Source organism: Manihot esculenta, chromosome 17, assembly GCF_001659605.2.
Source record: "Manihot esculenta cultivar AM560-2 chromosome 17, M.esculenta_v8, whole genome shotgun sequence".
In the NCBI taxonomy this organism is placed as follows: domain Eukaryota; kingdom Viridiplantae; phylum Streptophyta; class Magnoliopsida; order Malpighiales; family Euphorbiaceae; genus Manihot; species Manihot esculenta.
Window position 1 is genome coordinate 21,744,813 of NC_035177.2, and position 18,130 is coordinate 21,762,942.

Sequence of the window (18,130 nt, forward strand, 5' to 3'; positions counted from 1 at the left end):
GCCACGTAATTGGGACCTGCCCTTCGATGTAACGTGCGACGCCAGAAACTACGCTGTGGGGGCAGTGTTGAACTTGAACACAAGGCACCAATAGGAATATCCTCATATCGGTTGGTCTATGGAAAAGCATACCAACTTCCTGTTGAACTTGAACACAAGGCTTATTGGACCGTTAAAAGCTGCAATCTTGATATTAAAGAGGCTGAATCCAACTGGAAGTTACAACTTCAAGAGCTAGAAGAGATAAGGCGTGATGCATATGAGACTTCCTGGGACTATAAAGCCAGAGCCAAAGCTTCCCATGATAACCATATTTTCAGAAAACAATTCAAGGTTGGTAATAAGATTTTACTTTTTGACTCTCGTTTGAAATTATTTCCAGGAAAGCTGTGGTCTCGTTGGATTGGACCCTTTTATGGTGGAATACATTTTTTCCCATGAAGCCGTGGACATTCACAGTTTAGAAACAGGAAGGTCTTTAAAGCCAATGGGCACCGTCTGAAGCCATATTATGAAGGATTTGTTGTGGAAGTAGTGGAAGAAATTCCATTGGATCATCCTTTGTCATCGCTCTAATTAAGTCAAGAAAGTCCAGCCCGCGACTCTAAACTAGGGCGCTACTGGGAAGCAACCCAGCAGAATCGATTTGCCTAAATCACCGGGCAAATCGACTGACTACACTACAAAACAGGTGATTTGGCCAAGTGATTTCTCCAAATCGATGGGCAAATCGACAGGATTGAACTACATTAGAAGGGATTCGACTAAGGAAAATTGAGAGACTACATCGAAGAAGTGATTTGACCACGTTAATTTTCCCAAATCACTGGGCAAATCACACAGTCCGATGGCAGAGATACTGCATTTATTACCAGGGCAAATCACTTTCTCCAAATCTCTTTAAATTGTTTCTTTTATTTTCTTTTACTTATACTACTGCGCCTTTTCCTTTGTCCCTAAGTTTCCCTATCAAGACCAACACAGACAAGTATGGTGCGCACGAAGATGGTGGCTACCTCCGGTCCGGGCCAATGGCGCCAACTAGGGCTTCCTAAACCAGTACGCGTGCCCACAAACAGTGACAAGGAGCCAATCATCAACCCACCACCCATCGCGGACATTACTGCTGAGACTGGATCAACGGTTGAAGCGTCCCTACGCACTTCATCGCCACCGTGACCAGCACATATCATTGTCGACCACGAGCGTCGTCTACGGCACCATACTCTACACCTTAGGCCGATGACACAGTGACTCCATAGACCACGCCATCGCCATCACTACCTTCCTCGGACAAATGCAAATCGAAGCGCCCAGCACCTATGCCCTCATGCAAGTGCCCCAGCACTAGGTGCCATATTGAGCCCTCCCCCAGCAGACCAGCCACAACTTCTGAAGAAAACGGCACCCCCAGCTCCCACCGTAGTTTGTCCAAATCCATAACCATGGATCATGCTTTGAAAGCACTGCTGTTCAACAAACAAGCTGAGTGCGAAAGATACACCTCCATCTCATCGCTCCCTTACATATCAGGTAAGTACACACATCTTGAGACACTGGATGCACTCGGTATTTGGGAGAAAGTAGAACTCCTGATCAATGGCATTGGTTGGGCACTGTATATATAGTTGATTTTTGCAGATTTGAAGCTTTGAAATGAGATAGAAATTTGTGAAAAATGATAGCTCTCCTATCGAAGCGTTTAGATTCTTTCTTCTATCACCTTTTTCGGTACGTGACATTTCTTCTGCCACCGTACCCACATCTTAAGTACCCATATCATCGCCTCCATATATATAGTTGATTTCTACGGATTTGAAGCTTTGAAATGAGATAGAAATTTGTGAAAAATGATAGCTCTCCTATATAAGCATTTAGATTCTTTCTTCTGCCACTTTTTTCAGCACGTGACATTTGTAATCGGCTGGTAGATATCTTCAATTTTTTTAATTTCAATTTCATCTATATATAAATCTTCTCCTTTATTTTCTTTCAAATCTGCTTTTAATATTATTATGCGAAATTTCATACCATACATAAATTCTCCATTATGATAATAAATCTTTTTCAGCACGCTTTTATAAGTGTGAATTCATTTGTATTTAAGAGATTAGTACGTTAATTCCTTTTAATAAATAGTAAACAGTGAATATTAATGTTCATTCAAAATAAAATAAAATAAAATTATTGCTTGATATATTTATATTACTTGATATATTCATTCAAAATAAGAGATTAGTACGGCAATTTGAAACTGCAGCGCTACGTTCGGTGATTCCCGTGAAAGCTCTGTCGTGTCCCTCCTCTAGTGGTGGTTCGATGCAATTTTGGTGGGATTTGCCTTGGCCTTTTGGTTTTTGTGGGTATTTGCTTCTGGTGCCTGTTGCATGTATGCCTTCATTTTTGGTGTCTTGCGGTGTCTTTTCAGCTTTTGCAGTGCTATTGGTGTACTGTATCGATGACTTTTGGTGGACGGTGTCGAAGATTGCCTGTTTGATTTAGCCTTTGGTAGTGGTTTTTCCATGGCCTTAGGCCGATTGTTATTACTTTCTTGTATTTCAGGTTTTGTTATGGTTGTTTACTGTGGTTGCTTTGATGCTGCTGTTGCCGGACTTGTTTTATTCGCCCTCAGTGGTATTGGTTAGTTGGTGCTCATGCAATACTTTGGCAGTGGTAAGAGTGTGTTCGGTTTGGTTGGTTTAGATATTGATTTTTTATCAGATTCAAAATTAGTTAATTTATCTGTTTGTTTCATTTTCTTTGTTGAGCTTAGCAATCTGTTTGTTTCATTTTCTTTGTTGAGCATAGCAATCTCTGTAAGTCCTCTCTTTGTACTTATCTGGATGGATTTGGAAATACAATCCTCTATTTGCATGGTCAAAAAATTAAAAAAAAAACCTAGTAATTATAAAAAAAAAAGAAATTTAAATTAAGCATTTAACTAAATGCATTTTTAGCTTAAACAAATAAATTAATTAAAATGCATATTAATACTATTATATGTATTTTGATCAAATATATTGTAAGGAATCCATAAGGACCTTTTTTTATTTGAAATATCAAACTATTTAAAATATATCTTTTTATATTTAAAAAAAAAATAAAAATGATATGAAATTAAATTATGTATATATCCTCGTTTAAAATCACGAAAATATGGAAATAGTTAAAAGAAAAAAAAGATTTTGAGAGTTTCTAAATGAATTGGGAAACAATTGAAACATGAATCACTACAACAGTTCTTCGATAGGAAGACACACGAAAGCAACAAGCTACATTAATTTGAAAGGATACAATATATCAAATTAACAATTAAGTAAGAAAAAAAATTACAACTAGAAATTAACCAAGGACGCAAACAAGATTAGCCATAAGTATATTAAGAATTTAGGATCCTCCGGTGACACTTCCATTGAAGATCTCAATTGTATCACCTTGGTAGACATGATGCCACTTAAATGACCTATCATCGTCCATCACGTTCTGTTTGTATATGAAAATGTATCCTTCTGGTGGAAGATGAAAATGCAGCCTCTGATTTAACTTCTGCAGCTCTTTTCTCAGCTCCCCAACATTGTCTGATGCGTTCACTTCAATTGGTATCTTCTTAGTTCCGCACTTGGGCAGCACCATCAACTTCAGCTTCTTGGTGCCAGTAGTGGCAATACCAGTAGACCCTGTGCCTGAATTAGTGGGTGAGGGCCTTATGTTGACGTTAATTTCAATCTTATCCACCAGTTCACTCTCACGTAAAGAGCGATTATCCTGCAATTCTCCACCATTGAATTGAAGCATTAGCCTCTGGATTGGAACAGGCTCCATTTCATGTATATTTTCTTTCAATTGTAAGATGGTATCATCCAAATCCATTTGTAGAGGGACAAGCACCTTAGAGGATGGTGTCTTGATGCTGAGTTGAATTTTGTTGGAAGGTGATGAGTCTTCGATCTTGACTTGAGGCTGATTATCATTGTCTGAAACTATGAGGAGCTGAATGTGAGAGTTGTGGAGGACTTCACAATATTCTATATCACGATCATCCTCAAGAACTTGACCATTAAAAACTAGAGTTTGCTTGTTTACGGGTATGCCTTGGTATTGTTGAACCTTTTCTTTGATCTCTAGGACAGTGTCAAAGTAACCCACTTCAATGGTGAATGGTAGGCCTTTTTGGGGTTCAAAGAAGATGTCCATTAAAAACAGTGGAGGTGGAGGTGGTGGTGGTGGCAGCTAGAGAGGATGAGAGACTGTGTAGAGATCAAGAGTTTTGAGAGTAGTTGTTTGTAAAAATATCCGATATTTTCTAACTGTGAATCGATATCATGGGTGATATATATATAGTTGATTTCTGCAGATTTGAAATTTTAAAATGAGATAGAAATTTGTGAAAAATGATAGCTCTCCCATAGAAGCGTTTAGATTCTTTCTTCTACCACATAAACCTTCCATTTTTTTTTAATTTCAATTTCATCTATATATAAATCTTCTCTTTTATTTCCTAACAAATCTGCTTCTAATATTATTATGTGAAATTTCATACCATACATAAATTCTCTATTATGATAGTAAATCTTTTTCGACACGCTTTTACATGTGTGAATTCATTTATATTTAAGAGATTAGTACGTTAATTCCTTTTAATAAATAGTAAATAGTGAATATTAATGTTCACTCAAAATAAAATAAAATAAAACTTTGGTTTGATATATTTATATTGCTTGATATATTCATTTAGAATAAGAGATTAGTACGGCAATTTGAAACTGCATCGTTATGTTTGGTGAGTCACGCGAAAGCTTTGCTGTATCCCTCCTCTAGTGGTGGTTTGATGCAATTTTGGTGGAATCTGCCTTGGTCTTTTGGTTTTTGTGGGTATTTGCTTCTGGTGCCTATTGGATGCATACCTTCATTTTTGGTGTCTTGCGGTATCTTTTCGGCTTTTTTAGTGCCATCGATGTACTACTTCGATGAGTTTTGATGGACAGTGTCGAAGATTGCCTATTTGATTTAGCCCTTGATAGTGATTTTGCCATGGTCTTAGGCTGATTTGATGTTGCTATTGCCGAACTTGTTCTATTCACCCTGGCAATAGTATGTTCGGTTTGGTTGGTTTAGATATTGATTTTTTATCAGATTGAAAGTTGGTTAAACATTTTTTTTCTTTTTTGTTTAGTGGTCAATTTAAATTTTCTGTTTGTTTGATTTTCTTTGTTGGGCTTAGCAATCTCTGTAAACCCTCTCTTTGTACTTGTTTCGATGGACTTTAAAATACAATCCTCTATTTACATAATCAAAAAATAAAAGCAAAATTAGTAATTATATAAAAAAAGAAATTTAAATTAAGCATTTAACTAAATGCATTTTTAGCTTAAACAAATAAATTAATTAAAAAGCATATTAATGCTATTATACATCACCTCAGTTTTTCAAAGTAGAGTATTTTGATCGAATATATTGTATGAAATCCAAACAAGTACCTTTTTCATTTGAAATGTCAAACTATTTAAAATATATCTTTCTATATTTGAAAAAAATATATATGAAATTAAGTTATGTATATATCCTCACTTAAAATTATGAAAATATGAAAATAGTTAAAAAAGAAAAAGAAAAAAAGACTTTGAGAGTTTCTAAATGAAATGGGAAACAATTGAAACATGGATCACTACAACAATCCTTTGCTCGGAAGATGCACAAAAGCAGCAAGCTACATTAATTTGAAAGGATATAGCACATCAAATTAACATCTAAGTAAGAAAAAAACTTACAACTACAAATTAACCAAGCACGCAAACAAGATTACCCATAAGTATATTAAGAATTTAGGAACCTCCGGTGACACTTCCATTAAAGATCTCAATTGTATCTCCTTGGCAGACATGATGCCACCTGAATGACCTATCATCGTCCATCACGTTCTGTTTGTATATGAAAAAGTATCCTTCTGGTGGAAGATGAAAATGCAGCCTCTGATTCAACTTCTGCAGCTCTTTTCTCAGCTCCCCAACATTGTCCGATGCGTTCACTTCAATTGGTATCTTCTTAGTCCCGCACTTGGGCAGCACCATCAACTTCAGCTTCTTGGTGCCAGTAGTGGCAACACCAGTAGACCCTGTGCCTGAATTAGTGGGTGAGGGCCTTATGTTGACGTTAATTTCACTCTTATCCACCAGTTCACTCTCACGTAAAGAGCGATTATCCTGCAATTCTCCACCATTGAATTGAAGCATTAGCCTCTGGACTGGAACAGGCTCCATTTCATGTATCTTTTCTTTCAATTGTAAGATGGTATCACCCAAATCCATTTTTAGAGGGACAAGCACCTTGGAGGATGGTGTCTTGATGCTAAGTTGAATTTTGTTGGAAGGTGATGAGTCTTCAATCTTGACTTGAGGCTCATTATCATTGTCTAAAGCTATGAGGAGCTGAACGTGAGAGTTGTGGAGGAGTTCACAATATTCTATATCACGATCATCCTCAAGAACTTGACCATTGAAAACTAGAGTTTGCTTGTTTACTGGTATGCCTTGGTATTTTTGAACCTTTTCTTTGATCTCTAGGACAGTGTCAAAGTAACCCACTTCAATGGTGAATGGTAGGCCTTTTTGGGGTTCAAAGAAGATGTCCATTGAAAACGGTGGAGGTGGAGGTGGCGGTGGTGGCAACTAGAGAGGATGAGAGATTGTGTAGAGATAAAGAGTTTTGAGTATAGTTGTTTGTAACAATATCCGATATTTTCTAACTGTGAACCGATATCATGGGTGATATATATAGTGGATTTATGCGGATTTGAAGCTTTTAAATGAGATAGAAATTTATAAAAAATGATAGCTTTTCTACAGAAGCGTTTAGATTCCTTTTTCTGTCACCTTTTTGAGTACGTGACATTTGTAATCGGCTGGCAGATACCTTTAATTTTTTTTTAATTTCAATTTCATCTATATATAAATCTTCTCCTTTATTTTCCTTCAAATCTACCTTTAATATTATTATATGAAATTTCATACCACATATAAATTTTTCATTATGATAATAAATCTTTTTCAGCACGCTTTTATATGTGAATTCATTTGTATTTAAGAAATTATTACGTTAATTTCTTTTAATAAATAGTAAATAATGAATATTAATATTTATTTAAAATAAAATTGTTGCTTGATATATTTATATTGTGATTTTTAAGACTTCTAAAATTGGAAAAAAGCAGATTCTCTGAGTGCCCAATCAGAGGAAAGAATCAGTACGTTTCACTGATACATCATTGTCTATGTTTAAATCACCAAAATATTAAGTGCATTTTACTAATATATAATTGTCTTGTTCAAAATAAAGAGTTAGCCGTTTCGCCAAACTATTTGTCTTAATAGTTATACATCAGTTAGTCCTTGATATATATCTATTATAATTTTTTAAGACACCTAAAAATGAGAAAAAGTAAATTTTATAAGTGTTCAATCAAAAGAAAAAATAAGTGATTTTTTTATTGATGTATTATTATTTCGTTTAATAAAAAATATTTGTTTTAATAAAAAATATTATGAAATATGAGTGCTAAAAAACAAGTTATTAACAACTGCATTTCATTAATATATTATTGTCTTGTTCAAACTATTTATCTTAATAGAAAATATTTTAAAATATAAATTCTTAAAAAAGAATTATTGTGTTTCAATTCTTTTTAATAAATAGTGAATAATAATGTTCATACAAAATAAAATTAAATTGTTCCTCGATATACTTATTTTGTGATTAAATATTACACTATCATCTAAGATTTCTAAAAATGAAAAAAAGCAGATTCTACGAGTACTCAATCAGAAAAATGAATCAGTTATAGTGAATCAGTTGTTTCACTAATATATTATTGTCTTATTTAAAATAAAGAGTTTAGCCGTTTTGCCAACCATTTATCTAAAATATTATGAAATATGAATTTTCAAAAAAAATTACTAACAAATGTATTTCATCTAACACATTATTTTCTTGTTTAAAATAATAAGTCAGTCATTTTATCAAACTATTTATTTTAATAGATTGTTATGAAATATAAATTTTTTTTTAAAAAAATATTAACGAGTCCGTTTCACTAGTATATTATTCTTTTCAAAATAACAAAATTAACCGTTTCATTAAACTATTTGTCTTAATTGAAAAACGTTATTAAATATAAATTCTCAAAAGAAGAGTTACTAAAAATTTCACACTCACCCATTCGTACAGAGTCTCTTTATTTATAGTTTTACCAAATTTGTTGTCCCATTTCATCAAATTTAATGTCTCATTTGCTGTAAACAGAGTTGGCCGTTTCACTGAATTTTTCTCCCTTTTTTTTCCATCCAAAGAAAATTTAATCGTAAATTTTGCATGCATTTAGTCACTGTTAACTTAAAAAATTCAATTTTAAATTATAAAATTTCAAATTGTGACTTTTAATTAAATTCATATTAAAAGTCATTTTCAGATGGTATTGCAAAACGTTTATTATCAAATGGAAATAACATTTGCGATAAAATAAAAAAAAGTTAATATATTGTTTTTTTTTAATCTGATTTAATGTTTGTCTCATCTACAATTAATTAAAAAACAGCATCTTAATTAATTGAAAATAATTATTTTATTTTAAAGTTTTAAATGGAAATTGAATTATATTACATCTATTGTTATATATAAGAATCAAAATTATCTATCAAAATTGAGACATTATTATACACATAAAGATAAATAGGGCTTTTTGCCAATTTAAGGATGAGAGATTTTTAATTTGTGAATTAGGGATTGAGAGAAAAATATTTGAAGATTTGGGGTTGAGGGAAAACTATTTGGGGATATGGGGTTGGAGTGCCAAGTGACAATCGGAAATGGTGCTTGGCGCCTGTTAAGCAGGCTCCAAATCTCAGTCCAGGCTCCAAATCTCAGTCCTGGTGCCTCTTTAAGGGGCGCTAGGCTTGAATCCTGGTGCCTCTTTAAAAGGTGCCAAATCTCAATCCTAGCGCCTCTTTAGGAGGCACCAGGCCTTAACATTAAGAGGCGTCAGCCTCAATGCTAGCGTCTATTGAGGCCTAGCGTCAGCTCCCTATTTAATCCCCCTCCCACTTCTCCCCACTCATTTTCTTTTGACCTAATACTCTTCTCTCTTCTTTCTTCTCCTTAAAAAACCCAACTCAAAATTTTGTACACTCATAGAACATATTTATGTTATTTCAAAAGTTTTACGAGGTAAGTCAGCTAAAGATAGAGTGAAGAAAATATGAAAAGAAATATATAAATTAAGAATGAATTGTCTAAACAATTTTTTCCAACATGTTGAATGGCTCAATTATTGTTTGCAAGAAATAATTTGTTTTGACTATGACATGCGGGATATAGAAATGATTGATACTTTGATTGAAACAGTTTCATTGTATTATTTTAAAATTTTAGGTACTATTTGAGCAAAACCTGAAATAGAAAATTATTCTGATTTAATAAATTTTTATTTTCATATTTACGAAAAATTGGATTATGGACTTCCAAAACAGTTTTTTTATTTTGCAAAAAGAATATTGTAAGAAAGAATAAAAGATTAAGAGATACGTATATATTTTAATTTAATATTGAATTGTTTATTATATAATTTTAAAAATATATTGATTGACATATTGATATCAGGAGGAGGTAAACGTTAAAGTTATGAAGCGAATATGTATAATTATTTAGAAAAAAAAAAAAAAGAAGAACATTTAAATCCGGTAAACAATCTAGCGAAGGGTGCAGATTTATAAAAAAAAAAAAATAGATCATTCATAATGTATGTAATTAGTTGTTATTATTTTTAATTTTTAATATTTTATCTTTTTATTTTAAAATGTGTATTATGTTATGTTAAATCTAGAAATATTAATATTTTCTTGAAATCTTATTATTTGAAATTGTGTTTAGTAATTATTTATAATTTAATTATATATTTAGAAAAGTATAAAATACAACATGGGAATTATTTCAGTTAATAAAAAATAGGTAAAAATTAAAATATATATTTAAATTAATTATGATAAAAAATCAAAGCATAAAAATTAAAAAATCAGATATTATAAATTTAATTTGAATATATATATATATATATATATATATATATATATATATATATATATATATATATATATATAAAGATTATATAAATACAGAATATAAATTTAATTTTAATTTAGATATATATATATATACATAAAAACTAGAATAATTTAATTCATAATATATATATTAAAAAGATTATGTAGGTACAGAATATAAATTTAATTTAATTTTAATTTAGATATATATATATATATATATATATATATATATATATATATATATATATATATGCATAAAAACTAGAATAATTTAATTCATAATATATATATTAAAAAGATTATGTAGATACAAAATATAAATTTAATTATAATATATATATATATAAACATAAAAATTAAAATAATTTAATTCATAATATATATATATATATATTAAAATAATATAAATTAAATTCAAAAAATGAAAAAAAAAATTGACTATGCCTCCATGGAGAGGCACGGTGAAGGCCTAGCGCCATACTCTCTTCTCTTTTCAAGGCAGAGAATCTCTTTACCATGGAGAAAGAAGTCTCTTCATGGCAGAGATTCTCTGCCATAAAGAAATTTGAAACCTGGCGCTAAAGTCTCTTTATGGCAGAGAATCTCTACTATAAAGAGACTTATCTTTTCATGGCAGAATTCTCTGCTATGAAGAGAAGTCCCAAGCACCAGGCCTCGGGTCTGCCATAAAGGCTCCGTTCATGGCAGAAACATGAAGGGACATGGCAAACGAGCGCCACTTAGGCCTACTTATATACATTTTTATGTTTTATATTTATTTAAAATTTAATTTTATATTACAGTTTGGCAGATATTAAGAGTTTGCAAGACCATTAAATCGCACTAATCAGAATAATAAGGTACGAGTAATTATGTTGCAGTAAATAATTAACGTCAATGAAATACTTATATTATTTTTTTTTATTTTTCAAATTTGAACTAGATTTTACAAAAATGAGTAGTCCAACTTATGGCATTGTACACTGGGATGGTCATGTTATTAGAATCGAATTAGGTTACGAATATATTGGCGATCAACACAATATCTTCCATATGAAACAAAGATTGACGTATGAGGAACCTTTTTGAAAATAATTTCTTATACCAGACTGTCAGACCATAATCAATTCATATGCAAGATTCAATATACGAAACCAATTATTAGTGGTAATGAATACAAATTTGACCTAGTTGAGTTGTTCGATAATGACAATGTAGAGATAATGTTTGATTACGTATGTACAATAGGATCTGAAAGCATTATTTTTTATGTGGATGTCGTTAGAGATGTTAACAGAAATGAGAATGGTGATTGTATTGAACCCTTTAATACTGTTGATTTAGAGAATTCATACTCTCTTTTGCGTCCCAGTAATGAAGAGCAAGATGAAATTGTTGTTTGTCCCACGAATCCGTTTGGTATAGAAGATCATATCCTGAATAGTATTGATAATATGGTTAATGAAGTTGTGGATAAAGTTGATGAATATATTAATTCAGATAGATTATCTAATTCGGAAGTTAATGAGTATGAAAGTGGATGGATTGAGGATGATGACATATTATCAGGAGATGATAATGCAATTGTTCAGTATCCTAATCCCATTTTGCCACTTGTACATCCTCCTCCATATTCAGAAATAAATTTTAACTTAATGCGTGTCGACCTCTATGCAAGGCCACCTACTGATATTTTTTTTGGAATGCGGATAATGAGTTTTATGTTGGGATGGTTTTTCCATCTAGAGATGCTGTCATGGCAGCAGCAAATGAATATCATTTGCGCAGACATCATCAGTTTTGTTCTGATGAGATAAAGAAAAAACACATAGCATTAAATGCAAATACAAAAAATACAATTGCAAATGACATCTGCATGCTTCGATGAATGAGGGATCTAAGGTTTGGAGAATTGTATCGTATATTGGACCGCATACATGTTCTAATCCAACGGTTGAAAGAGACCATCCACAATTGGATACTAAATATATATGTCAATTTATTTTGTCGATGGTAGAAGAACAATCACACATTAAAATAAAAACCCTACAGGGCAGAAATTAGAGATAAGGTTGGATATGAACCATCATATTCAAAGAAATGGAAGGCAAAACAATTTGCAAGTAGGAAATGTTTTGGTGGAAGACAAAATAATTTGCAATTAGGAAAAGTTTTGGTGGTTGGGATAAATCGTATAGAAGGCTCTATAAATACATGAATACAGTTTGCCACTTTAATCCTAGTTCAATCTTCGTAATTGAAGATGATCCCCACTATATAAACGATCGTATTGATCATACTTGCCGTGTATTTGATGGCATGTTTTGGGCTTATCGTCAATCGATAGAGAGTTTCAAGTATTATCGTCCAATGATTTTCGTTGACGGTACATTCTTATACGGCAAATATAGTGGGTGTATATTATTTGCAACAAGACTGGGTGGAAATGATAAGATATTTTCACTGGCCTTTGTAATTGTTGAGAATGAGGATTCAAATAATTAGGAATGGTTCATGTCTTGTTTGAGAGCATATGTGACAACGCAAAGATTTATGTGTTTTTTCTGATCGTCACATTGGAATTAAGAAAGCAATGCAATAAGATTGGTAACAACCGCCAAGTGGACATAATTGATACTACATTCGTCATATTTTAAGCAGTTACAACACAAAATTCAAGAATGCAGTAATGAAGGAATGTCTGCAGAAGGCTAGTAAAACCTCAATTACAATTACTTACTTTCAATTAATAAATTTATTGTATATAATCAAGTCATAATCAATATTATATTTTCACCTTAACAGCCAATCATAACCAAAGAAGGAAATTCTATGAGGCAATGAATAAAATAAAGGAAGTAAATCTTGAGACCTTTGAATGGGTCGTGAAAATTCCTTTGGACAAGTAGACTCGTTCCCACGATGGTGGAAAGCAATATGGATCAATGATGACTAATACCATTGTGTCTGTCAATGGAATGTTAAAAGGCTTTCGAACATTTGCCCATTACAGCAATGGTTGAAAAACTTTTTTATCAATGTGCGCATTACTTCGACACTAGAAGAAGCCAATTCCTTTGACAGCAACAAGATGGCTATAAATTCACCCAGTCATATGGTGAAACCATACAGAAAAATGCACAGTCAGCAAATGGCCATCGTGTTACAACATTTAATCGTGATGAATTGGTTGCTGAAATCTGAAGTGCAAAATCAAGGCAAAAACAAGTGGTTAAGCTTATAGAAGGGACTTGCACTTGCGGTAAATTTCAAGAGATGTGAATTACATGTTCACATGTCATAACAGCATGCATGTCGAAGTCTGTGGATTATGAGCAATTTGTTGATAGCTACTATAATCTGGAAAGGACAATTAAATGTTACGAAGACATGTTCACTCTATTGGGTAATTTAGACTATTGGCCTGCAGACTATGAAGTACCACTAATTTCAAACAATAACCGAATTAAAAAAAAGGGCGACCGAAGTCGTCGAAGATCCAAAATGAAATGGATTGAAGGGTTGCCAAAGTTAATATTCACAGAAAAAATCATTGTTCAATATGTAGTCAATCGGGTCATAATAAAAAGACATGTAATGTGAATAGAAATTTATGATTTCACATGGCTTATTTTTTGCAAATATCTTAGATGTGTTATGATTCCTTGTTTATACATTAAATTTAACCATTCTATCATATGCATATTACATCCAGAAAATGTCATCCTGTAAAAATCTTCATGAGGCATCAGCACGCCAATCAAGCAGAGGAAAAGAAAAATATAATAGTCATAACACTCTAATAGACAAATATATTGATCCCAACGGTTGTTTATGGTATAGTCACAAGCGATGTTTTACTAATAAATCAATTTATACTTGTTTGGAACAAGACTTTACTAACCATATATTTATTGGACATCATTCCAAAAAACTTTCTGATTTTAAACATGCGATAATTGCTCCTCAACATGATTGGCAATGTTTGTGGGAGATTCGATGCGAATTGGAAGCTTACCGTGGCTATCATGAGTTGCCAATTCCAAAGGCTACATTGGTAGACATGGCTCACAATACAAATGCAGAAATTAAGAAGCTTAAGGATCACCTTCTCAAGGAGATTAGGGTTATGGAAATGAGGCTGAATAGATTTCATGTTGAAAAAAGTGAATTTTCAAATATATATGACGACAGCTAGTTATCATTTTCAAGCAATTTCAACATATACGATAATGACCTATCTAACTATAGTGATAATGATTGTGGTGATTTTACGAAATATCTACCACATTGTCTACCACAATGTTGTTGAAATTTATGCATGTATTGATCATGTTCTATAATATGTTAAAATATTGAAAATGATCTGGCTATTTATTGTTGTAGGCATATCATGATTAATTACACTCCACGTGATATTTTTCGAACAACTGGTAAAGGTTGGTTACTGGATGATGAATTTGTGTATCCTCTAAACCTCGTATGCACAATAGTGACCATATATATAATATAATGCAAAGCGAATGGACATTTCATCTACGCCAATCCGAATCTCTCCGAGAGGAATCTGTTCAATGTAGAATTAAGTGTCCACACCGTAAAGCTATAACAATGTAAACGACAAATATTGAATAATTGCATTATGCACTTTATCGTATTCGTGAGAAGAACAACAGAATAGCTATTAGATTAAATAGGAAATTTTTCAAGACAAAAGCAAATGAATTTTTAGAGGATGAAAATTTAAATCAGTATCAAATGTACCGCAATATAATGTTATCAAGCTATTGTACATTAGATATTGATATGTCTGATGAGGATTAGCCACGGTAATTATGTACGCTGATCATTACATGTAACTTTAAATATTTGTGTCAGAGTTACTATTTTTACGAAATAGTTATGTTTAGTGGCATTACAACATTACTACTATGAATAAGTGCTTATTTCCATTGAAAAGTGGCATTACAACATGACATTACCCCTCATCGGACATATCAATATCTGATGCATACATAGGAGATGACATTACATTAAGTATCTCCACTTCCAACAGCGAGCAATCATTAGCATGTGCTTGTTCATTAGCAAGACGTAGCATGTAATACTTACTTCTGCATATCATCAGCCGATTATTCTCTTCATGGGTCCTCCTTAACGCAATCTCATATGTGCGGATGTTGTTCCTTGTCATTGTTATAAAACGACGCTTGACAATTGGGGCATTAAGCTGACGGCAATCAATGACAAGGTTGTGCGACTTCTCAACGCGATAAGCCCATTCACGACGTAGCCCGGCGTAATACTCTCGCTTATCAGTTTATCTCACCTTAACATAGTCGTCACTAAATGTAGGCAACATCCATAGACGACCATTCCTACGATTTGAAGAACTACCGTCCATAGTATTTGTGCCTCTATCCTCAGCAACTGCATAATTCAATATAGATAGAAAATTTTTTCACTTGCACTAAAAGTAACATTTACCATTTGACTTAACAGTTCACTTCCATCTATTGTCTTTGTCACTTGCACTAAAAGTAATATTTGTCATGTGACTTACTAGTTCACTTAAATCTTGTCTTTATCATTTGCACCAAAAGAAATAATTACCATGTGAATTAACATTTCACTTCCATCTACTATCTTTGTCACTTGCAGTAAAAGTAATATTTACCATGTGACTTACCATTTCACTTACATCTACTTTCTTTATCACTTGCACCAAAAAAAAATAATTGCCATATGACTAAGTAGTTCACTCCCATTTTCTGTCTTCATCACTTGCACCAAAAGCAATAATTGCCATGTGAATTCACATTATTTTTTCATTTCTATTATGTCTTCACCATGTGCAGCAAAGAAAATAATTGCCACGTGAATTGACAGTTCTAATAACCTTTTGCAAGAATGAAAGGACCCACATGACAGTAGAGTTTTCATCAACCCAGGACCACATGATACTTCAGTGCTACATTTTCAGCCATCTCATAGGTCCCAAGTTGTGTGGGATGAGCCATAAGAGGCTGGTGTAATCACATGTCGACGATCCTTTGGCGTATTACATGGTCACGATATCGATGAGAGGTTCATCTCGTATCTCCGCGCTAGTGGATTTTATGGAGCTATTTGACTAGGCTTCACCACCTCACTACGGCTTTAGTTGAGAGACGGAGACCAGAGACACATACTTTTATGGAGACACATACTTTTATGTTACCCCATGGAGAGTGTATTATTACACTTCAAGATATGGGACTGATATCTTGATTGCCTATTGATGACAATGTTGTTACTGGGACTACAGGACAGCCTTGGCAATTATTATGTCAAGATTTGTTAGGGGTTGTCCCGGATTGCGATGTTATGAAGGGAAATACAGTTACACTGACCTGGTTGAGGGATAACTTTGACTACATTCAAGATTACGCTGATGATGTTACTACTCAAAGGCATGCTAAGCCTTTCCTATTACGACTAATAGGTGGATCGCTATTCGTAAATAGGTATGCTCACAGGATCAATCTAATATTTTTGCCACTACTAGCTAATTTCAACACCTGTGGTCAATATAGCTGGGGTACAGCTTGCCTTGCTTGGCTTTACAAAGAGCTATGCAGAGCTACACCACCACAGGTGCAGCAAATTGGCGGCGCACTGCACATTTTATAGATTTGGACATGGGACAGAATAAAAATAATTGCACCGACCATCTCCAAGATAGATCCAATTCCAGATACACCGATAGGCAATCGGTATGTGTTATACCCTAATGTAGTACAGTTTTGTTTTATAACTATAGTATCAAATCTAACATCTTGTTACTAATTCTAAACTATACATCATATAGGTGGAGTAATGCTAGAATTATTACCGAAATGCTGACGCAACTTTGGTACCAACTTGAGGTCATGAAAGCCAAAGAGGAGGTCATTATTCTTAACCTTTTAATTACATGTCAATTCAAAATATATAATTTTAACCTTTTACATTATCTTATCTACATAGTTTATATGGAAGCTATACTCTAATAATGTGGTGGACGCTATGCTAGATTACTATCTACAGGGTAAACAAATATGGCAATCAGTTGTACCACTTATTTGCTTTCATGTTGTAGAGTAGCATCAACCTGACAGAGTGCTGCGACAATTTGAATTATCTCAACCCATTCCACGACCACCACGTCAAACAGATGATATGCACGCAATAAAATTAATATCTTCGACTATAAATTGAATGACCGAAAACCAACATTGGATAGCGCTTTAGGAATCAAGGCACTGACGGATTGTCAGCAGCAATACTCTGACCCAACCTTCACATTACCATTCACAATACATGAAATGGTACAGAATGATTGCACGTCGGTAGATGTCTCAAAAGGGTGCATCAATCGGCGCTGTGATAACATTGTATTTCTTTATTAATTATAAAAATAATTACAATACTTAACATTTGGAATTGATATCTTAATAAATACATTTTACAGGAGGATGATTTGGAGAACTGCCGCTATGGATGAGTCAAGTTTGTCACCCGACAATGGACAAGATTGGAAATGCAGTCAATTCGATGTTTCATGCACTTCGAATATTTGATCGCATTTCCCAAATACCACCTCCACAGCCGGCGCCACCTTCCCAACCACTTCCAAATGATATACATGACGCGCCCTCCTCCTCGAGGAACCCTCCACGACATCGTCGCCACACTACCAAGCCATCAAAGGCGGCGGAGATTTCACGACCTACGCAGACCCTGGAGTAATGCAGATATCATCACCGGTTGCATTCCATCCATGCGACTCATATACAAAATTGGGTCAACCTTCATACATGCCCACTTATGGAGATGATTATCAGAGTCGATATACAGGATGGGTACCAAAACCTTCTTCTATACTTTTTCAATCATTTACTCCAACTCCTACGATCAGACTGGAGGGGAAGACATGGCTAACACGTCGTTCAACTTCTTCTCTCCTGCGCAACCACATACTCTATCAAAGTTTGTTTTTCCTGCATTCTCCCGAAAAT

At 33.4% G+C, this 18,130-nt stretch overlaps 2 protein-coding genes across 4 annotated transcripts; both read right to left on the reverse strand.

Annotated features, from left to right (window-relative positions):
• Positions 1-3,387: 3,387 nt before the first annotated feature.
• On the reverse strand, positions 3,388-4,194 carry LOC110604618 (ubiquitin domain-containing protein 7SL RNA1). 2 transcript variants are annotated; one of them, XM_043952308.1, is made up of 2 exons: positions 3,875-4,194; positions 3,388-3,676 (listed from the first exon to the last, which is right to left on the reverse strand). In XM_043952308.1, exons 1-2 carry the CDS (start codon positions 4,192-4,194, stop codon positions 3,388-3,390), a joined length of 609 nt encoding a protein of 202 aa, XP_043808243.1. The 2 variants fall into 2 exon arrangements, with proteins under 2 accessions (XP_043808243.1, XP_021598560.1); XM_021742868.1 differs by having other exon boundaries at positions 3,388-4,194.
• Positions 4,195-5,822: 1,628 nt separating this feature from the next.
• On the reverse strand, positions 5,823-6,629 carry LOC110604616 (ubiquitin domain-containing protein 7SL RNA2). Of its 2 annotated transcripts, XM_043952307.1 has the most exons (2): positions 6,296-6,629; positions 5,823-6,112 (listed from the first exon to the last, which is right to left on the reverse strand). In XM_043952307.1, exons 1-2 carry the CDS (start codon positions 6,627-6,629, stop codon positions 5,823-5,825), a joined length of 624 nt encoding a protein of 207 aa, XP_043808242.1. The 2 variants fall into 2 exon arrangements, with proteins under 2 accessions (XP_043808242.1, XP_021598559.1); XM_021742867.1 differs by having other exon boundaries at positions 5,823-6,629.
• Between the last annotated feature and the right edge of the window lie 11,501 nt (positions 6,630-18,130).

Bases quoted from the DNA above. Each gene is read 5' to 3' on its own strand.
- LOC110604616 (XM_021742867.1), bottom strand. From the start codon at position 6,629: ATGGACATCTTCTTTGAACCCCAAAAAGGCCTACCATTCACCATTGAA.
- LOC110604618 (XM_021742868.1), bottom strand. From the start codon at position 4,194: ATGGACATCTTCTTTGAACCCCAAAAAGGCCTACCATTCACCATTGAA.